General features: G+C 44.1%; 1 protein-coding gene across 1 annotated transcript in view; it reads right to left on the minus strand.

Moving 5' to 3' along the window:
• The window catches only part of MYRFL (myelin regulatory factor like), an 80,114-nt gene that overhangs the window by 12,329 nt on the left and 44,542 nt on the right, over positions 1-23,243 (minus strand). The window contains 11 exon segments of the mRNA XM_053919758.1: positions 930-1,004; positions 2,943-3,030; positions 3,619-3,681; positions 7,819-7,976; positions 10,648-10,819; positions 10,940-10,995; positions 11,079-11,154; positions 13,803-13,887; positions 17,159-17,219; positions 17,808-17,841; positions 17,844-17,940. Coding sequence (XP_053775733.1) covers positions 930-1,004; positions 2,943-3,030; positions 3,619-3,681; positions 7,819-7,976; positions 10,648-10,819; positions 10,940-10,995; positions 11,079-11,154; positions 13,803-13,887; positions 17,159-17,219; positions 17,808-17,841; positions 17,844-17,940 — 965 coding nt within the window.

Genomic DNA, 23,243 nt, shown 5'->3' on the forward strand with positions numbered 1-23,243 from the left:
AAAGGTAGTCATAAAAAGAGCTCCCATTTATTGAGTGCCGCTATGTGCCAGGGAGGGGCAATGCTCTCGCTTGTCTCATCTCATTGGGAAGGCAGGAAAAAGGGGGCTGAGTTGGAAGCCCAGCTCCACCTCCCACAAGCTCTGAGTTTCGGGACGGGTTTTTTGACCTCTCAAGACCTGTGTTCCCATCTGAAAAATATAAACTAGAAAAAGCAACACCAACCTTGGAGGGTTACTGTGAGGATTGGATGACCCAGTTCTAAAGTATACAGCGTCTGGCTCCCAGTCTCTGCCTGGCAAACGGTAGTTATTAATCTCACTATTATTAACAGTGACCCCCAGAGCTGCTCTGCTTGTTATGGTGTAACGTCAAGCTCATTTTATAGATGAATAAACGGTAGTTCAGAGAGGATAAGTGGTTTCTCCAAGATTTACAGGGCTAGTAAGTGACAGAGACAAATTTGAACCCTGGTCTGTTCGGTTCCCAGCTCTAACTCGGTTTTCTCACTCCCGGGGCGAAAGGAGGGGGTGTGCGCATTAGCACTGCTGGCAGGAGCTCCCCACTGTGCAGCGCCCCCTTCCAGGGCCGCGCTCTCGCTCTCTTTCTCGCCCAGGTTCAAAGGGACGCAGCCAGAGGCAGTGTGCAGCTTGTGAGCAAGCACCAAACCCAAGGTCACTTCCCTTTGCAAGTGTGAGGACACAGCCTAGAGCCTTTCCAGCCCACTGGAGGGAGGCAGCCTGGAAGGTCCCAGGCCTCACTTTGAAGACCCAGTCCCTGAGCTGCTCCGCCTCTCAACCCAACTGTCACCGGGCAACAGAGACTGAAAACTTTCCACCTCCTGACTTCCTGACCAAATTGTAAAGTAAATTCAGACTGGTTATTCAAATCCTAATAAAAACGGAATTGTTTTTTACAGCTATGCACTTACTTGATTTCCAGAGAGAACTTGACTTTGGTGGGGGTGTGCTTATTAACAGGAATATCATAATTGTAATTTCCAGACCTAATTATAAACAAAATAAAACTGCAAATCAAAATATGCAGGAAATGTTTCAAAAGGCTTTTTGCTATTTATTATGTACTATGTAGAGTAAAATATTCTATAATAAATACGTAAGACCCAATTTAACATGGTGTGGGTAGCTTTATGTTTTTCGGAGACATACCTGTCAAATCACAAAGTGATTTCTTCCAGGCCTTAATAATGAAATATTCCACGTAGGTTTATAGTTTGTCAGAATACACGGACGCAGTAATGGAAAGTCAGATCCCAGGCCAAGTGCACAAAACTGAACACGAAGGAAATAACTTCAGTTCCTCTAAGGAGATACAGACTTCCGAAGACAAATGAAGCAAAGGTCTCAAACTAACAGTTCCTCTGGAAAAGAGCATTGGAAGTAGTAAATGCCGGCTTCTCTACTGTAAACCATTCCCTTTTAGGAAACATTAGCAGGAAATATTTTGCACTTTCAGAACTTGAACCAACTAAAATTACTATAGTCCTAATTACCACTTACTAATGGAGATAATTGCAAGACAGAAATGCTTATACAGAGATTCCTTCCTCCACCTCTTGAAAGAGAGAAACTTGGGGGAAAGTGGGAGTTGTTTTCATTTCAGTATGAAAACAGGCTTATCATATCTAAGTTCTTAAGAGACAGTCATATTTTAAATTATATGTAGAAATAACTTAAAACCAGATAAATGTGAACAAAAGCCAGTCATTTTAGACTCTCCTTAATGAATACTAACGTTAAGTTGTTACAAACGAGAATGCAGAAGTAAAGGACATAGACCTGCACTGGGGTCAGAAGAGCTGTGCTCCACGGGAGGAAGCTTAGATAAACGGAATTCACTCCCCCCCCCAGTGCCTCCGACATCCGTGTGCTTCAAGGCAACCCCGCGCGGTAGATGAGAAAGGATGTGCAGGGAGAAAAAACCTCCTGTCAAAGTTCTGGAATTTAAACCTGAGTCATCTTACTCTTCTTCATTATGTCACTCTACTGCATTAATTAATGCCTGTCCCTGGCTTTTCCGAGTTTACTGAACCTCAGGCTCCTTAACGACAAAACAGGGATAAGTAATAGCAGCCTACAGGGATTCTGTGAGAACTCGACGAGATAATAAATGTAGAGGTCATAAAAACATCAAAAAGCACCATGCCATTTATTTTTAAGACTCAGGACCATCAACTGGAAGCCTAAGTTATAACAGGTTGAAAAGAAATAAGGCTCAGAATCCATAGGATTTGTGACACTAGTTTCAAAACATAGGGCCTTGTCTTTAACTTAGCAGGCATTCGGTAAATATTTATTAAAGAGAGAAAACCCCTCCCATTCTTAATGCCTACCACTTGCACACGGCGCTTGCTGAAGCCATTTGCACTCTACGCTCTAGGCCCATCACTAATTACCTCTATGCAGGTGATACAGCGCACGCTAGAGATGGATGCTGCTAACCTTTCCAGTACGGGGATTTTTTTCCTCCTACCTGAAAAAGCTAAGATAAGCTACATTTTTTTCAGCAATTAAAATAATGACATCCCTTGCTATTTCAATATACAAACGTCAGCTCGCTCAGAACTTGAAGCCATTGGTAACGATGTCTTTTTTGTCTATAAAATTAACTAGCAGCTCTGCACCTCAGGTTCCTTCCTTCAGAAAGTCAGCCATAGAGCTTCTCCTAAGCTTTGTGCTGTGGTGAACCCATTGAACCAGCAGACGGGGAACACTGGAGCCGTGGTTAATTGGTAACACCAACCCTGTTTATGATTCTCTCTCCCACCCTGTAACAATGTAACAAGTGTGTTTTCACTTAAGGAGCAGTGTAAGCACACACTGATTTTACCGTGTAGCTTCAGCTTTCATTCCAGTCTCAGAAACCCAGCTCCCTGAGTAAATCCCAGGAAAAAATGGGGTGCAAGGTTGGGAGGCTTACCCACCTGCACTGGAGCCTTCTACTGCAATACTGACAATCTATTATTTGCTGAATGTCCATAATCTGAATAGAACTGATAGTTGCATCGGTCCCTGGATTGGGAAGAAATAGAGAAAAGAGAGTCAACGCCTCTGCAGAGGAAGAGTACTGAGCTCTAGCATGGAGTCCAACTTTCAGAACGCAAATAAAAATTTCCTAGATAAACGAATTTCATTTGCATTCAAGTGGAAAAAGAAGGAGGAGAAGGGAGGGGAGAGGGCATTTTTGTTGTTGTTATAGTAAACTTTAAGAAAACTAAAAAAAAAAAAACAAAAAAAAAACCCAGGTTCCAACAGACATCCTCATAATATCCAAAAGAATTTCTGGACCCTGGAAGTCCTATTAAATTGAAATTTATTGAAAATGCTTTTATAAATGAGGAAACAGACTAAAAATATAGTCAGAAGAATAGAAGAAAAGGACAGGAAGTTCAAATAAGTGATCAGCTTCCATGGAGCTCAACCACCACTTGTGTGGTAATGAGCGACATTCTAATACGTCCTTCACGGTCAGGCTGGCTTCAAGTGTAAAAGTGGAACCCGTGGGTGTCTGTCCCTGTCCCTCACTCCAGTGACTACAGCTTGCAGTGTCCTGCCTGGCTCCCCAAGTCAAAGAATAGAGTCACTGAAACGTAAACGTACACTCACTCCCCAGGTCAGGGCTGGTTAGCTCATCTCCTGCCAAGAATGGTGTGCGTCTGTCTGCTGTGGAAGAAACAGGTCTGTCAGTCTTGAAAGCTCACTCAGGATGAGAAGAACCCCAGGGTGGGCTCTAGTTTGTCCCTGTCCATGGATGGTTCCCCCACATTCTCTCGCCCACCTTTCAGCCCATCCTCATATCCCTACCATATTGCTTACAGAAGATTCTCATCTTCCTCTGAGAGATTGTCTGCTTAGAGTTAAATCGTGAACCCCCCAACTGCCCTGTGTGAAATCCTGACCCTTGGTACTCAGAATGTGACTGTATGTGTAGGTAGAGCCTGTGAAGATGTGATCAGGTTAAAATGAGGCTGTTAGGGTGACCTTAACCCAATCTGACTGCTATTCTCATGAGAAGGGGAGATTTGGACAAAGAGGGTGCGTGCATGGGGGAAAGAGGCTGTAAGGACACAAGGAGAAGCGGCCCTCTGTGAGCCCAGGAGAGGTGCCCCAGAAGAAACCAGACGGCTAACCTTGGTCTTGGATTGCGAGCCTGTAGAACTGTGAGAAACTATATTTCTGCCGTGTAGTCCCCTAGGCACAGATTTTGTTATGACAGTCTTACCAGACTAAGACTCCACCCCAGGTTAGATCAGTGGAGCTCACAGCCCCCTCCGTTCTAATATTACAGCACTTGGCATCGAATCTTCCCAGCGGTGGTCCGTCAGAGGTGTACCCACCACTATGCAGGGGCAGGTCATCTCTATTCTGGACACTCCACAATAGGAAGCCTCTATTAACACTTTTTAGTCCTCTGTAGCCCTTGCATAACATGACCCACACAGGAATAAATTGAGCTTAAGGTAAGGACCGAAGAGAGGAGTCAGATCAGTGATGTGGAAGGGGAGCCTGCCTGTGGAAAAGGAAGCTGGGGAAGTGGGTGTGATCCATCATAGCCAAAAAGGCATTTTAAGTGCGGTTTTGAAAAGGTTACCGTTCAGATGATTGTTATTAAGGCTATGGGAAAAAATATGTATCTTTTTAAACTGAATAGTGAAAGCAATCATGTAGTGGGTTGCTAAACAAACCTAACAAAAGAATTTAAATTTTTTGCAGCACTTTTTTAATTTGCAGGCTTTTTCAAGTATTTGTACCCCTTGTTGCATTTTTCATTTGCATTAAACAATACAATTTTATATTTTTCACTATAGTTTTGGAGAAAATACAAAGACATTAACCTTCTTTAACAAGAGATATGTTAACACAATGTACACTGCTTTCTTTCATGGGAAATAAAAAAAGGTACAATCTAAAACAACTTTCTGTGCGGAGTTTCAGGATCAGAAGAAGCCAAAGCGACAGCGGACATTAGTTGGGGCAGTCTCTCCTAAGTCTCTCTGTCCTGGCTGGTGCTTCTCACTCCAGGTGGGTGGGCTGCTGCACTTGTCTGCTCACCTAACTGAGCTTCTGGAAGACTGATCTTCTTCACAGTTGTATCCTCACATAAGGCGAGGCCAGGCTCAACTGGGGGTGCTAATAAATACTTGTGGGGGTGGTAGAAGGGACACGGGAAGACCAATCAAATATCCTCTAGAAAAGTGTTTCCTCTTGCGCACTTAAAGGGGACCTTCCCAGGAAGGGCTATAGAGGGATGCTGGCAATGGGCGGGGAAGCTGAGCTCCTTCACCGTGTTAGCAAGTGGCAGTGAGACAGAACTCAAAGGCGAGGCAAGTTGCCTGAGCATCCTCTCCAACACGATGCTTTCCATGAAGAAAGAATGATCTTGATACATGAAGATTTTCTAGAAAATTGAATATTTATTTCCCTTTAAATATAAATGTATGTGCTATCTAAAAATGCCTCCAGATTGCTTGGATTCCAGCTATTCCAATAATACTTTTCAAGCACATGTCTCCTGCTCTGAGTTTTCTTGGGATTGCTTCCACAGAAGGCTGTGAATTTACAAGGCAAATGAGGCAGAAAGAGAAGGGGAAACCAGAACCTCTCCATCCCTCTGTTTTCTTCCCCTCTCTTCTGTTCTACTTTCTTGTGGAATTTGCAGGAAAGGGACTCATTGTAAGTTCTGTAAATAGAACTAGAAAGCTGCCTCACTTCCACAGCACGGAGTTCTTAGGTTCCTGAAGACTAGAACCCAATGATAGGATTTAGTATCTGATAGCAGGGGTTTTTTTAACAGTAAAAAAATGTGAAGTTGAGGAGAGATCATCTTGCAGATTTAGAAAGACAAAAATAGCTTTTGAAAAGCAGAATTGGAAATACCAAATTTTAAATCTCCTATAAAACACCTCCAATTTGTCACTTTTCTGAGGTAAAACAAACACACAAACAAAAAAACCACCCCACTATTCAATTCTGAAAGGCTAGTCATTAAAAAACCATAAATGTTCCCGCTGTCATACATGAGTGGCTCTCACTTTATACGTGCCTTCCAGCAATATTCACTATACACCTAATATACATTCCCTGCGGCTCTCATTGTAAAGTCGAAGGTACATTTCATAATCAGTGGATAAGATCTCTCCATACGCTAAACTAGAAACTACTAGAAACTCCTGGAGAGGAGATGGAAGGGGGCGCCCACCCAAAGCACACCTACATCCCACCACTCGTAGAACCTGCCACTGGCTGGGCTCCAGCACAGCCCCTCCATGCCTCTTTCCTTCCTGAGCCAGACTCCAGCCAAGAAGAAAGCCAATAAGCCCAACCACTTGATGACCGAGTCCTTTAACACAGGCAACCGTTTTCTTTTGGCCATTTGCTCTTCTCAGAATTCTGGTCTCCTAAACAAAGTGAACATGGATTCCAGATGCCTTTTTGCTTTGTGAGATTTTAAAAAAAATCTTTACCAAACCTCTTCAAATCTGCAATATTCCCTAGATTCTCCTCCCCCCACCACCACACAGGCCCTTTACTTAACATCTAACTCTGCTCTTTATTTAAATCTTTATTGGTTCCATAGAACAAAATCTAGTCCAGTTGGTTCCTCAGAGTAGAAGTTCAAAACACCCACTTTCCTCTTCCGGAGTAGACTTGCCCAAATCTTTTATTAAATGCGGGCAAGGGGGGTAAACTTTCTGAAAGACATATACACACAATCAACTTAGGCCCAGAGGGAGAATCGTGGCCTGAGTTTGGCACATGATAAAAATGCCGATTTTTCTTCACTTCTTTCACTAGTAGTTTTACTCCTCAGGAAGGAGGCTCACGAATGTGTTCTGGGAGATTGGCAAATGGTTACATAGTGACTTTCATCCCACCCAGAGTTTTTGCAAGTTTTTTTTTTTAACCCTTGAACTTCTTTTATATTTTTATTCTTTCATTTTTAATTGGTCTTCAATGCTTCAGAAACAACTGGTTGAAAACAATGTTTGCCTGTTTTTTCCTGTTTTGGATTTAGGACCCCCAGTGTGATGTGGTTCCCTAAGAGAGGGAAAACCGGGACCGCAGCAGAAGAGAAGTGCCTTTCCTGGGGCCGGAATTGCCCCACGCCACGCACATCTCAACGGCTAGAGGCAAACTTGGTGGGGGGGGTTGCTGAAAGGGCTTTTGAGAACGGTACAGTAAATACTTTCTGCATCTCTTTGAGTTGCTCCCAGCCATACGCACACACTGTGCCCAAATAAATGGAGGCAGAATGGGAAGGAGCCCAACGTGGGGGACCCATTCCAGTTCCAACTGGGAGCGTAACTAACTGCAGGACCTCAAGCAAGGTCCTGGGCCTCCGTGTCATCAGCTGTGAAAGCAATAGGCTGGCGTGAATGGCAGGCTCTCCTGGCCCGAGGACTTCAGAATTTCAGGTGATTTCATCAAGTGCATGTGTCTGTGCTCTGGAAAAGTGACACCCCTCCCGGTGATGTTTGCAAATGTCACCGTTGAATTAACAAAAACAACTTAATTAAAAACTTAACTGAGTTTCTCATTACCTTCTCCCTCGACATATGTTCTCCGCCAAATCATTGTAAAAGTATGATGAATTAATAACGCATTCTTGGGGCCAGTCAGGGTGCCACTGGCATAGCTGCTCTCTGACATTTTGTGACTCCCCATCCCCCAAAGTTTTCTGGTTTCCTGGAGATGAAAGTAAATAGAACATTTACAGTCTTTCCATTTTTCTCCACTTGAATGAGGGAGAGGGAACAACTTTTCCAGCAAATCAGGGAGTTGGGTAAAGCAGAGCTTAACCTTCCTTTTCAGCTGAGAAGCTGACTGTTGTGTCTAAGAGGACACAGCAAGCCTCCTGGAGCAGCTCTGCTTTCTTCAGGAGCCCCTGCAGGGTCTCCCACATGAAGGAGAGGTAAGATGAGCAGACACCCACTGTCCCAGCAAAGAGAGCGACGAACCTGCGGATGAAGAGCTGGTGGCTACGGCAGTGACTTTGCTCAAAGGTCAAGGAGCTTTGAAAATGACAACTGGATCGTCCATGACCTCTTTCTAGAGAGAGTCTGCTATGATCAGTATTTCTCTCATAGGTAAGACATTCTCTTCTGAGGCTGCTCTCGGAACAGGACACCAAGTGTCCCCAACGTGGACTTCCAAGGTAAGAAAAGGATTCAGCAGCCACAAGGTTTCATGTGCTTTTTCAAGGGATGGCGGCTCTGGGTGTTTAAAGCTATTGAGAATATGATGACTGGAACAAATTCCTCTCTTCAAATTCAACCTTTATCCTCACGCTATAGTGATGCTTGTTTCCCAGTTTAACAAGAAACTGCTTTCGTGAGAAGAACACAGCCTCCTGGAGACGTGGGGGAAATTCTCTGCGCATTGGCTTCCTCATTAGAAAAACGGGATAATAACTGCCTGTCTTTTAGGCTTGTAAAGATTCAATGATTTACTTATGTTGACTTTAAGACAGCGCCTTGCATACAGTAAACATTTCATTATGTGAAGATGATGATGATTTCTAAAAGTGATTCATTCAAGACTAGGATAAGAAATAATATCAAAAGGAAAAAGAAAGCACATTGTCACCCTAAAACTTCCACCGCTGACCATATTCTACACATCAGTCACTAGGGCTGCTCAAATCTTCTCCCAGATGCATGTGACGTCTGCATCTCCCACCTGCTTCGAAATTAGACATGACCAGGGCTGCTTGTTGTTAGCATAGCGCCCTAACAAATGCACCAATACTACTTACTGCTATTATTTGCATCATCATCATTCTTATTTTAGACACTTAATATGTGTGCGCTTAGATTTCTAAAAACAGTAATAAATTAGCATACATTCGGATGTATTGTATTTGATCTTACTCAAATAAGGTGAGATCATTATACCTTCAGCCCTTGTTCAAGTTTCCGTGTTTTCTTTAACATAAAATTCTGTTACTTAAAAAGCATCTCTGCCCTGGATGGTGTGGCTTCAGTGGATTGAGTGCTGGCCTGAGAACCAAAGGGTCACTGGTTTGATTCCCAGTCATGGCACATGACTGGGATGCAGGCCGGGTCCCCAGTTGGGGACATGTGAGAGGCAACCGATTGATGTATCTCTCACACATCGATGTTTCTCTCCCTCCCTTCCCCTCTCTCTGGAAATAATAAATATTTTTTTAAAAAAAACATCTTCGTGTGTGTGCACTTGTCTCTGTGCGTGTGTGTCTCAGAAGAAGAAGAATTTCTATTCAGAAAATGGAATGCCAATCTTGCGTTTTTCATTGATTTAAAGCTTACCCTGCACTCATCACAGTTTCTGAAGCCTTTTACATTTACCCTGTTGGGTTTGGGCAGAGAGCCCAGATGCTACATCATTTGTTAAGGTCTAAGTGAGCCAGAAAAAAATCCACCCATCCACACGTGATTACTTCAGTTGTGCAACTATTGCTATCTTGGTTGGCAACCGACAAATGAGACCCTTTCACTTGGATCAATCAAAACTTCATCTCGAGGCAGGGAGTTCAATACCTTCATGCACTGCTTCACCACAGGAATATGTTCTGAGAAATGTGACTTCAGGTGATTTCATTGTTGTGAGAACATCACAGAGTGCACTTGCACAAACCCCGCAGCATAGCCCCCTACACACCTCGCTGCCCGGCATGGCCTGTCGCTCCCAGGCTGCAAAACAACACGACATTAAATCCAGCATAGGAGAGAACGACGCAATCAAGAGATGTGGTAAACACGCGGTGCGTGAGGTTGCTCGCAGCGTAACATGGCACGTTGGTTCACAGAAGACTTTTTTTATTCGTAGAAAGAGTGCACTCTAAAATAATGAAAGAAGTATAGTCTAGGAAATACATAAACCAGTAACACGGTCGTGTTTTGTGGTTATCAAGCATCATGCGCTGTGCGGCTTTCTGGGCTGTGCTTTGCTGGGGCTGGCGCTGCAGTGGGTTTGGTCACACCAGCCTCCCCGCAGACACGGGAGCCGTCAGTTGCCCTACAACACTATGAGGTCACTACATGGCAGGAAGTTTTCGGCTCCATTATAATCTTACGGGACCACCATTTATATAAGGTCTCTAGCTGACTTTATTATAAATGATTGCAAGTTTGTTTCTTTGTGTTTTTAAAGATCTCACCTCCTTTATTTAATTTTTTTAAATTTTTATTCAGTTACAATTGTCTGCAGTTTCTCCCCATCCCTCCACCACACCCTAGCCAATCCCACCTCCCTCACCACCTTTACCCTCCCCCTTGATTTTGTCCTTGTGTCCTTTATAGTAGCTCCTGTAGACCCCTCTCCCCACTGTCCCCTCCCCACTCCCCTCTGGATATTGTTACATTGTTCTTAATTTCAATGTCTCTGGTTATGTTTTGTTTGCTTTTTTCTTTTGTTATGTTCCAGTTAAAAGTGAGATCATATGGTATTTGTCCCTTACCGCCTGGCTTACTTCACTTAGCATAATGCTCTCCAGTTCCATCCATGCCATTGCAAAAGAAAGGAGATTTCACCTCCTTAAATAGAAGAGTAGAATCATTACCTGGAACTATTAAGAGATGATTTAGGTAAATACTGACAAGGGAAAAACAAACACTTCAGGTTCAAAGCTCTGGTTGTTTCTCTTTGAACCTCTGATGAGGTTCCATTTCCTTGGACTGCCTTTGCACAGGACTTAAGAGGACTCTTCTTGTTCCCCAGACGGGGCAGCAATAAATCTCCCAACATGGCAGGATCTCACAGAAAGTGATTTCTGGAACTTGGAAGGAGAATTCTGTGGTTGCCAGAGACGTTATCGTAGGCGCTGCATGGCAAGGGGCAGAGGGGAGAGGGGTGACAAGGTCAACCTGACGGGCTAGCTCTTCTGTTGACAATTCACATGAAACACAGGCTGGGTTTGAGGTGAGGAATGAGCAGCTCTTACCTGAGGAGGAGGAGGCTGTGGGCAGCGGGGCTGGCTCCTGAGAGCTTGTGATATTGCTGGGAAAGGGTAATGAAATGATTTATGAAAGAGGCCTTCAAGGGTCCTTCTCCCCAAAAGAAAGCAAGACCGGAACTCTCACCTTGGGGGGAAACTTGAGGCACATCGGTCTTGATCTCTTAAGCTAAGTATGTAAAGGGAGACTATCGTCAAGGCACTGTTTAAAAAATAATAAGACAGTATTATGTGGCAGATTTGATTCCAGATATATCTCTCACAACCAGCTGGACAGAGATGTACGCACACAGGCCACACAGAGTGGGGCGGAGGGGCGGCCATGGTCGACAGAAGTGCCATGGAAACCAGCCCAGTGATGCTTCTCTGCCCTGGTGAGAAAAGCCCTCGTCCTCCTGGAGCTCAGAGGCTCCTGGGGTTGTCCACACGGATGGATTTTTCCACAGAGCAGCCCCCTGGCCCTGGCAAGCTGTTTCAAAAGCATCTGTCACTAGTGGAAGATTACAAGAGGAAGCGTGTAAATGGCTGGAGGCAGCCCTCTGCTCCTTGCAGAAAAAAGTCAGAGCGAAGTTCACACCCCACTGGTGGCGGGTGTCCACATGGAGATGTGGGGGAATGAAAGGAGGTTCAGGTTCAGTCAGTTGCGGATGCCAATGCCTTTGGCCACGGCTGACACCTTCCAGCTGCTTGTTTTTTCAGAGCACAATATGCCAATCTGGCAGTAAAGCATCCATTTCCATCCTACATGGCTTCAACATAATGAGTGTATCTTTCCCCTCTAATGATCAGAACTTATATATCCAATGGAAGCTTTCCTTAAAGGTTCTGAGCTTCGGGAAGCTATTCCCAATGATGCTCATGCATCCAAACACTTAGCATTCTCCTCTTCGGGGTGGGGGTGGGGGTGGGGGGTCTAGAACCCTCTCACAAGCCACAGAAGGAAGTCTCCCTGGTGAACTTACAATGCCACTGGATGCTGGGCCTGACACAGGGGAACCTGACAGCCCCACTGTGTGCCTGGTCTGACACAGGGGGACCAGACAACCCCACTGTGTGCTGGGCCTGACACAGGGGGACCTGACAACCCCATGTGTGCTGGGCCTGACACAGGGGAACCAGATTTGATTTCCTGCTGGTTTGACTTCACACCTGATTCTGTAGACTCATCTCCTCATTATTTTGTTCCCCATCAAAGGTGGTGGATTTCCATCATTACATATACACAAAGTAGGTGCCACATGTTTGAATCCCACTCAGAAAGCAACAATTCCCAGTGTTCTCAGCAGCAGCAGGGTCCTGCGCAGCAGGCACGCCCCGGCTGGGAGAAGGCTGCTGAGCCCCGAAGGCGCCGTCAGGCGGACTCTGTTGTACCACTCTGACAACTGCTTGCTGTGGTCCAGTCTCCCTTACTTGGTTCTCCCACACCCCCCATCTTCTGTGTCCCTGTTACTAACCCTTAAACACTCTGTCTGATGTGTCTCTGGCATCTGCTTCCATGCACAACCCAGAGAACTTCTAGAATCGCAGAATAAATAACATGCCCATCATCTGCTTTCCTTGGGAGCAAACTCTGGTTCTGCCCCTTCTGAGGTAGCCCACAGGTCACAAACAGGGTAGTAAGCCTCATTCCTCCCATGTATGGTCTCGGTGGTCAACAGTATTGGAATTCGTAAGATTGAATAAGCACACTTCAAAAGCAGCTTCTTTACGTCAAACTTAGACTCCCAGGAATCTTTCCCTGGGTTTTCAGGGGAACGTGTGAACCTAGAAAATGTCACGTGTCTGTGGAGGTGTACGCTCACACTCCCCTGAGCTGGGGATCCCAGAAGAAGACAAGCTCACTTCGGAGAGTGAGAAAAGTGAAGGGGAATTCTGGGCCAAATACTTGGGGATGCCTCCCACAGTGGGCAGGAGCAAGAGAGAGGTTAAAATGATAAGGGGAGACAAGCAGGCAGAGGCCCACACTGTCTCCTAGAGCAGGAGCTGCTTTCCATGAAGCAGAGCCCCTGGCATGTCCCCTCCTTTCCCTCTGAGGACGAGCATCTCCCCTGAGACAAGCCAGAAGCCAGTCCTTTCCCACGCTAACAAAGCATTTTTCAGAGGATAGATAAATAGCCCTTTCACTGTGTGAATAAGACTGAAAACAAGAAGCCCCAGAGGACAGAGGCAAGATGACCAGGGCTCAGAGGCTGAGTGGCCATCCCAGCAGCAGCACGAGCCTGAAGGCCAGAGGCCAGAGAAGACCCCTGCCTCCCAGGAAGGGCTGACCCCACATCCTGGCAGAGGAGGGATGGCAGTCACGAGGGACCCAATGCTTGTCTGGCAAATGCTTTTGAACGCACTGTATTTGTTTGCTTTAACTACTAGTCAGTTTGGCTGCGATTTCATCATATTGCACATCTTGGAGTAATCTCACAGTCCTTTGGTGTGAAGTCGCTACCGAAGAATCTAGAAGAATCCCAATAAATTCAAATGTTCAGAGGACAGTAGATTGTACCTGGTTGCTTACTCGCTCTTTTCTCTTACATAGACGAAAGGATTTGAGAAACTTACTGGCAAGACTAAACACACACACATAAAAGGCACAGTAGGCTGTTAAAAACATCAGTTAACTGAAAAAAATAACCATCCTTCATTGCACATTTAAGTGCGGAAACCTGTGCTTCTTTTCTTCCACTGCGATTCTGTAAAGGGCTCCCTCACCTCTAAGCTGCATCAAAGGTCAGTTCCCAGTTTAAAAGGAGTCTTGTCTTCAAAGTCAATAAAAGGTCAGGCTTCGGTCCACAAGTGAGAAAAGGAAGATAGGAAGAAAAGGGGCTTCACAGAGCATAACGTTGAAGTTTTTCTTCCCAAAATGCCATCACAGCAATGAGAGTGATAACCGAGGCCTGGGACACCCAGTTAGGACACCACTGTTTTCTTCCTGAAAAATAAACCTGTAAAAGGATTCAGTCTTGCGCGGTGAGAAAGCGGCAACACTGAGAGGAGGGCGCCTGAAGCCTCGTCCCCAGTGGGGGGACTCGCTGCTCCCTTGGGGCGGTTGGTGTGCCCCCTGCAGCCTGCATCTCCCTCCTCCTCCATTGCCTCCCTGAAAACAAAGCTTGCTCAAACCCACCTCAACTCCCTCCTTTTCCTTGACACTCCAGGCTACAAGGACCTCTCCTTTTCCCTTCTGTCCTGCGGGGTGATGGTTCGTGCCACTCACTTTTTCTGGAACTTTTATGAGAGAAGAGGACCTAACACAAAAGATACTGCCGGAGCCCAAATGTCTGCCTCTTTTAATAAAATACTTTTCAAAATCTAAAGGTTTTTAAGACATGACAGAATGAATCCCAGTGGAAGAATTTCAGGCATCGTGGCAGACAGTGGAGAAGTTTTTGGTGGCATGAAATAGTGCCAGATTAAATCCGACACATCTGCATCTAATTCTGTCACCTGTTTTCAAGGACAGTTCTGGACCTGTGCCTTATTTATCCATTCAACAAATATTCATAAAGCACTGATATGTACGACACCACGGAGGATATGAAAATAAGTAAATCACTGTCTCTTGGAAGTGAATGAGACCAAGCTTTAGGACGGCTGCACATCGGCACAAAGACAGGCACGTGAGGAATGGACCGAGAACGGCAGGATGGACAGCTGTGCAATAGCCGGGAAGTCTGGCCGAACAGATAGGAGGGTTTCTGTCCCTTTAAATCAGGTGCTCCTTAAATATGAGTTTTCCTACTAACGCCTTGGGGAGTGTTATGTTTTCTTCCTCCTAGGGGAACAGGGTAGAACTATGCTTCTGAACAGAAGCAAATTGAAGGACGGTGGTAGTTAAGAAATAGCTTTAAATTGGTCTTTGTCTGAATTTCGTGAATACTAACAATGGTGAGCACATATACAGCTCTTATCATGTGCCATAAATTCTTCTGAATGTTTCACACATACCATTTTTGTTCATCTTCACAATAATCCTCAATAGCCCTATGAGGCAGGCAGTGTTATTCGCATTTTTGAGAAGAGGAGAATGAGGCCCAGGAAGGCTAGGCCCCTCACCCAAGATCGCATAGCTTGTAAGTCAAAAAGGCAGGGTATGAACCGAACAATATTTGGCTCCAGAACCTGTGCTCTTAATCACAATGTTATGCTGCCTCCCTTTTTCTGTCTGTAAAAGAAGGAAATACCCTACAACTTAGATATTGCTATTATTCAAAAGGTCCTCACGGCTTACCAAATGAACTCCTTAACCTGGTGATCCGGAAACTGGGCCTAACCTGTATTTTCAGCCTTGTGTTCTACTCTCCTCCCTAACCAACTGCCGCCTAGCCCTTCATGGAAGCCAGCGCCAGCTCCCAGACCTCTGCTCACAGCACTCCATCCAAAACCTCTCCTACAGCTCCTGTTAGTCCCGCCAACACGTGCTCTTCCTTGAAGGCCCAGCTCCCACAATACTCTTGCCGCACCCTGAGCTTCTGTAATATTTATCCCATTCAGGTAAAGTACTCTTTGCCTTTCCTTCTGGTCTTCCCTGGTTACCTTGCAATTATTTAGTTGGAGAGACCACGTGTCACTTTTATCTGCCTTCCACAGGCCTAGAACATTGACTGCAAGAGGCCTCCCCATTGGATGGGTGCTCTTTAATGCCTGTGTCACTTCCTGACTCTGTGTCCACATCCCCGCCCCACCCACCCACACATCCAAGACACTGAGCCACTTAAGCTTTTTAATTTAGACTGTGAGACTTCAAGGAGTATTTTCAGACTAAGCTCTCCATTCATGCATTCATTCGACAAGTATTTCTTGAGTACCTACTATGTGCCTGGGGCAAAGCATGAGGAAGGCAGACATGGGGCCTGCTTTCATGGACCATGCCTCCTAGTTAATATTCTGAAATAACTGCAAAATAAAGAGATTCTGTGGGTGCAACGTGCAAGCTACAGAGGGTGCACGTGCCCAACGTGACCTGTTAGAGTCGCTATGGATGTAGATACCACCCCCTCCCTCCCATTGCAAACCAGTTAGTGCAGAGGGCACCTTCCTGACACAATATTTGTAATGTTTTGTGCTTATTGAGCAGCCTGCTGAGTGCTGAGCACTGTGCTAAGGGCTTCAGCTCATTTAATCCTAACAACAATCTCTGTAAGGCATCACACTACTATTATCTCCATTGTCCAATGCAATTGAGTAACATGCCCAAGAACCATCTTACATATACAAGAAGCTTGTCCGGAACATAACATTGTGGTAGTTTTTCGTAGAATATTAAACTCTTTCTGAATCTTTTTACAATACTTCAATGTAGTGTAACGTGAGGAGTGGAGAGAAAACCCAGGCAATGGCCCTAACGTCAGGGTGGAGTCAAGACCATCTTCCTCCAGGAAGGACCCTGGACCACTGCTGCATCAGAGGGAGCAAGCTCAGCTTCTAGCTGAACTGCAACTAGAAAGGGAGGATTGCAGCTTCTCCCTCACAGGCTCTTCTCTGCAATGGAGAGAGTGTCCTTCAAGTTAATACAGGATTAACCTTCACTTTTTACTGTAAATGGTGTCCCACTAGATGAAAGTCCTCTATTCATTAATAAAGCCATCACATTTTAATCTTTGCAAGCAAGTGAATACCTACTCACCATTTGCATATATACTACTAAATATCAAAGGGAAAACAGGGATTTGAGGATTAACTGGCATCCCTGCGGGATCTTCTGAAGCCAAAGATAAGGCACTATGTGGAGTGAAGGCTTCCACACAGAGCCTGTAGCCCAGGGCCCTACGCATGTGGAGGCCATGGAATTCCACCTGATGGGGGCGCTCGAATCCAAACCGGCAGAAGAATAATTCTGAAATGAGCATGTTCTGTACTCATTTCTCCAAGCCTTTCTTTGAAAAAACAAATAATATACAGGAACTACTATAAAGGACACATGGACAAAATCAAGGGGGAGGGTGGAGGTGGGGGAGGGAGGTGGGTTCAGCTGGGGTGGGGTGGAGGGATGGGGAGAAAAGGCATACAACTGTAATTGAATAACAATAAAAATTTTAAAAAAGAAAGAAAGAAAGAAAAAACAAATAATAGCTATTAAAAGGTTAGAATTTAAATACCTGAATGTATAAGGATGCAAACTAGGAAATTCATCAGAAAAAAATCTTGATCAATTTCTTTAAAGACTTTCTTTGCACAGAAAATATTTCCTCTATTCTTTATCAGTGTAAGTGTATTTACCTTGTTGGATCTTTTGGGGACGGCCCTTCTTGGAGGAGCACTAACAGCTCCGCTAAATTTGCTTTAAAAAGAAAGAGAGAGAATTAATTACTATTCAAAAGCCTCTCCGGGAGTTCGATGGCAAAGGCCCAGGCAGTCACTACCACAGCAGTATGACTTTTTTTGTAATACAGTGGTAATTTAAAAAAAGAAAAGTCAAAGCACTTGAGAGTTCCTTTTGTGGGAAAGGACCTTAGTAAGCATAAATGAATGCATTAAATGTTACATTTCTTTTTCTCAAAATTATACCCCAGGAAATGTGCATTTACCTCCTTAAGTAATAAAAAAAAAAAAAGTTTTTTCCCTGAGGACCAAACATGGTTTTCTAAATTTAGAAATGGCCGCCTCTCCCAGTTAAAGGAGAAGCCACCCTTTTGCTAAAATGTAACACTTCTTGGAACAACTGCTCTTAAATAGATGCCTGATGCTATGTCTCATTTTTAAAGCTGCAACAGAAAAAAATAAGAAAATGACCATATAAGGCAATTGTGTTCCAAAACATTCTAAAGGAATAGAGATTTAATTACCGGAAACTAATGGTTGCTGGTTGATCTAGTTATGGAAAGACTCCACACCTTTCTCCAAGTTCCTGTGGCAGTCCCGGGTACACCTGATGGAGCTGGCTTCACTGGCTGAGGACTTCAGCTACTGAGCCGCTTTAGCCTGACCAGCTTTCGGTTCCATATTTCTAACTCCTCTATTCTTTCTTCAAGGTTGCTGGTTAGTTTGCAGAGCTGCTTCACCTACATTTGCCGTAAAGATCTGGTCTTAAAAATGAAAATAATACAGAGTATATATATTTATAAAATTGAGACCACCAGAGTACGGTCCATAGCCCATTCAAAGACAGTTGGAACATACCATTGAAAATGGTTATACCCAACCTCAAGTTCATTCAAAATGCATCTGGAGAGGTTTGCAACTTAAAGTGGTCTTGCTAAACGGCTGGCTGCAGAGTAAAACTGCATATGTTCAATTTGCAGTAAAATGGAAATATGTCCTCATAACCCAAGACAGGGAATGGAGCTGAAGGACATTATCAAGTTTGGAATCTGAAAAATTATTTTTGATGGCCATGATTCTGTGTTTAAAATTCATAAAAAGAAAGAGCAGGCTTGTGAATGTTGATTTGTGTGCGCATCACTAAATCCTCATTAGAAAGGGCCCCAGTTCTTCCTGGTAAAATGTGCATCGAAGTGCTCAGGTGAAGAAAGGAGGAACGAGGACCCGGGCTTGTCTCTGGTTTCTGTGTGTCACTAGATGTGAGACCCAGCCAAAACCTAACAACCTCCCCGAGCTTCAGTTTCTTCATTTGTAAAAGAACACGAAAATTACCGAGGTGTTAATTTTTGCTTTAACATCCCATGAGTTATCACATATTTTTCAGTCCAACTCCCAAACAAAATGTAAAACAACAGTAATACTTAATTCTTTCTGTTCAGAGAAAGCCACTCACATGTCAGAGAGAGAAAGAAAGGGGAAACTAGCCAAAGGCTTAGTGTGTAAGCCTTCCCTTCCCCCACCCACACACTCCAGTTGTCGCAGGAACAAGTGTGTCTGTGTCTCAGCCATAACAAAACCCTGGAAAGCTCTCAGCAGCTCACACCCTGACCCCATGACCTCTCCTCCCCCACCCCCCACCCCGCCCTGCCACGTTTACAAGTTCAGAATGCCTCTGCACTCCTTGGGGCTCACAGCAGCTGGTCCTCTACTGTGAAGGAGTGAGCTAGAGGCCAAACGAGAAACACGGTTCTGTGGTTAGAGGGATCGTACTCAAAGGTGTGTGTGTGTGTGTCTTTAAGATTCTCGTCATGCAAACCAAAGCCTTAAGGGTTTCAAAAGCTGTAAAGCAACCACTCAGAAAGGATTCAAAAGCGGAACATAATGGACTTAAGGCTTAGTTCATACAGTTTAAAGACATGCGCACTGCTACAGAACAGACTGGTCAAGGTAAGTATATGGTCCATATTAGAACACTCTACTACTGCAATATGATGGTATATAAATCACTTAACTCTAGGAAAAAGGTTAAAGGAAAAAATATTAAAAATAACTATAGCTACAATAATTTGCTAATGGTACATACATTAAAAGAGGTAAATTATAACATCAGAAACATAAATGGGTAGAGTTTTGTACACGCAAATGATCGAAGTTAAGTTGCTAGCTGCCAAAAACAGGCTGTTATGTCTATAAGGCATTTCATATAAGCCCAACGGTAATCACAAAGCACAAACTTGCCGTAGATACAAAAATGGTAAAGAGAAGAGAAATGAACATACCAGTACAGAACATCATCAGTTCACAAAGGAAGACAGCAAACGAAGAAAAGAACAAGAGAAATATAAAATAGCCAGAAAACAATATGATGGCATTATTAAGTCCTTGCCTATTAATAATTGTCTTAAACAAAAATGGATTAAATCCTCTAATCAAAAGGCAGAGAGTGTATGAACAGGTAAAAAAAAAAAAAAAAAAGAAGAAGAAGAAGAACAGGGCCTAAATCTCTGCCGCCTACCAGAGACCTGTCAGCTTCAGGGCACACACAGACTCCAAGTGAAAGCATGGGGAAAGATCCCAATGGAAGCCAAAGCAAGCAGGGGTAGCTGTACTTATATCAGATAAAATGGGATTTAAGTCAAAAACTCTAACAAGAGACAAAGAAGGTCATTACAGAATGATACAGGGGTCGTCAATTCATCCAGAGGCTGTTACAGTCGTAAGTATATGTGCACCCAGATTCAGTCTGAGAGGAGTGAGCTCTGGGGATCTAATTGCAGCAAGGTGACGCCAGTTAGCAAAGCTGTGTTGTAAACTTGACAATGCTAAGAGAGTTGTAGGGAAGCAGGGTTTTGCCACCCCAAAATATGTCTCATTGGCATGAGGATTATTTTAGGCTGATTATTTTTAAGAAACAAAAGACTCAGGAAGAGCTTCTTACCTCCCCCTTAAATGCCTAAAATAATTTAGATAGAGGGCCTGTTTCAGGAAGATGAGCTATCAGCAGAGGTTACCTCGAAGACTATGATCCAGGTGTAGTCGACAAGGGGTTGGGTGGAAGGTGGAAGGGGGTGGGGGAGTGAGGAAAGGAGGGGTGAACTCAGCGAGGCCTGCTTGTTCAAAGTCCTCTCTGTGTCTCATTGTCTCCACCTGGCATAGCAAATGTCTGTTTACCAAACATTGGTTTTTTCCGTCTTCCTGCAAATTGCCTCCCTCCCCTTGGAAGTCCCAGACTCCAATCCCTTTCTCTTTACCTCTGGATGGCAGATAAGCCTCAACTGCCTGATTGTCTCTGGGCCCTCATCTTCTTTTGGAGCAAAGTCATATACAAAATTAAGCCTGGGTTTTTCTCCTTTTATCTGTTCCACGTCAATGTGATTCTTAAACCAGACAGAACAATCTATAAAGATAGAGGAGAAACTTTTCCTACCCCACAGAGTTAATCTTAAATGTTCTCACTACACATACACAGAAGGTAATTATGTGTTAACTGACCTCACTGCAGTCGTCACTCTGCAATATACATGCGCGTCCAGTAATCATGTTGTATAACTTAAACAGTGTTATATGTCAATTATCTCTCAATTCCCTTGTCAGGGAGGATCCTTTATTTAAGGAAAATAAGATTGGACGTGAATTGATAACTGCAGAATCTGAGTGCAGTATGTACATGGGTTTCATCACCATTGTCTCTATTTTGTATATTTGAAATTTTTCATTAAAAATGTTAAAAATAAATCACAAAACAAAAGTCTCCTGACCAAAGCCCTTTTAAAAGTTCTAATTCCGGTACAGAGTTACTTTTACTTCTCTATTTGTTTTAATAAATGTACAGCAGAGATCATGAAGATAAGAATAGCATTCTATGGTTCTAAATCAAAGTAAATGTCATTGGACTTTATGCCATAATTGTAACTGCAGCATTTAGTGGATCAGATGGTCAGCTGACGTCCACCCAGCAGTCTGAATCAGGCTCCCAGCCGTCCCCTCTGGCTCCTCCCCCACCTGCTTCCTGACAGGCAGTCAGTCCACCAGCTGCTGTCAGTTCTGCAGCCTCCATCTCCTGAATCCACCTGCTTCTCTGCGTCCTCACTGGCACTAACCATACCTACTATATATATTTTTACTTTTATTGGCAACTGGCTTCTTTAAACAAAAAATGTTTCCTTGATACATTGTTGGGAACTGCCCTGCCTGGTTTCAGAAACTGTAACCCCCCATGGCTAAGGCTGAGTAAAAAGACCTTGGAACCAGAAGCCACTTAGGAGACAAAGCTTATCTTCCTTGTAGGGGTACCACGTCTGCCCCCTTTCACTTCATCCTGCTTGGCCCCAGGCAGATGACCGGCTAGCCAATGAGGGGTAAGATTCCTCAAAGGAGGGACGACCTAAGACAGGCACAGTTGTGAAGCGGCCCCTCAGGGAAGGACTTGGGGGGCTATAGAAAAAGGGGGTGATGGAAACCTTGCCCCCTGGTTTTGACATAGCCTGAGTCCTCATTCTGTCTGCAAGAAGTCTCCTAATCTCTTGGCTGCCTTACTTCCCCTGCCCGACTTAAACCTGAAACAATGCCTTAAACGTGAAACAGTGCTGGAGGTGGGTGCAGCCCTGTGCTGGAAAGGGCGGGTTCCCCAAGGGCAATCAGGCCTAAGAAAGAATGCATAAAATCCTGTGAAACCTGCTTTGCCAATACCCTCAATTTAAACGATAAGGGTCCATGCATGGAATGAGTTTGTTTCTCCAAAGTTTTACAGCCCTTTGGCTATCTGACCCTGACTCAGAATAAGCCCTCAGAGTTCTTTGAATGTTATCTATTATTTGATCATTTCTGCCTGACAATGATTGATGAGCTTTACACCCTGTATTCCTATGCAAAGTAAACCCAATAAAAGCCTGTCCAGGCAAGAGACAGGGCCGGCCCTCTCTTTCACTGAGAGAGCTCCAGTGTCATCCCTTTTCCTCCACAGGATTTCTGTAGTCCGTGTGAATTTGTCTCGTCTCATCTATAACGCCACAGACACTGTGGGTCGATATCCTCATTAATACATTATTTGTGATTTGGCCCCAACCAAGCAGACCATGGAGAAAGATGCTAAGGTCCTCTCTAAACCACAGCACGTTCTTTGCAAGGCCTCCCCAACCGGACTTTACTGCTGCCTCATGAGATCGGAGCGATGGCTGCATTGTCCAGACTTGTCATTAATAATAAAAAGCCAGCTCTGATCTCACCAACTCAAATTTGCAGGCACCATACATCTTCCAGGTAGATCCAATAGGCCAGAAAATAATTCATGTGCTGGTCTGTTCAAGAGGAAATAAAGGTGGAGAGGGAATTTACTCGGGCCTTCCTAATTATAATGAAGGCCCTAACTTTAAGGATCCAATGGAAAAATACCAAAAAATAAATTTCTAGGACATGTTATGGGGATGACTCTTATTAAAATACTCTGACTTCTGTCCCCTATCATCAGAATAAAGCCAGTATAGGGGCGGGCAAAAGTCAGCTTACAGTTCTGCATCTGTGAAACAGACTTGATTTTTGTACTATTATTACTTATTAATTATTGTATTTTTATTTGTATGACAACTGTAAACCTGCTTTTGCCCACCCCTGTATAAATATGTTCAAAAATTCATCTAGAATTTTCTTCAAATGTCCTTTTCTCTGCAAGTGAATAGTCTTGATGAGTTCACTTTAACCATGAATGTGCACCTGGATGCCTGAGGGACTTTTTCTAAATACGCATCCAGGTCCCACTTAGGGGCTTGTTTGCATTCATTAGTAATGAGATGGCCATAAGGTGGGGACATTTTGAAAAGCTTCCCCAGCAGATGCCCCCTGTTTGTTAAAAACTATTTTATAATTGAACCTAATTTAATTACTCAACTCTATATTGTTATGACTGACCGTTTTACAGGGGACCCACTACCTCAGCAGAAATATAACTTTACAGTTGGTGTGCAAAAATAATTAACCAGCTTGCCACCCAAATTGCTCCTGGGACTTGGGGTGCAGGTAGAAGTGGGAACTGCTTCAGATCCCACAA

The sequence above is a fragment of the Desmodus rotundus genome, chromosome 3 (genome assembly GCF_022682495.2).
Source record: "Desmodus rotundus isolate HL8 chromosome 3, HLdesRot8A.1, whole genome shotgun sequence".
Lineage (NCBI taxonomy): Eukaryota > Metazoa > Chordata > Mammalia > Chiroptera > Phyllostomidae > Desmodus > Desmodus rotundus.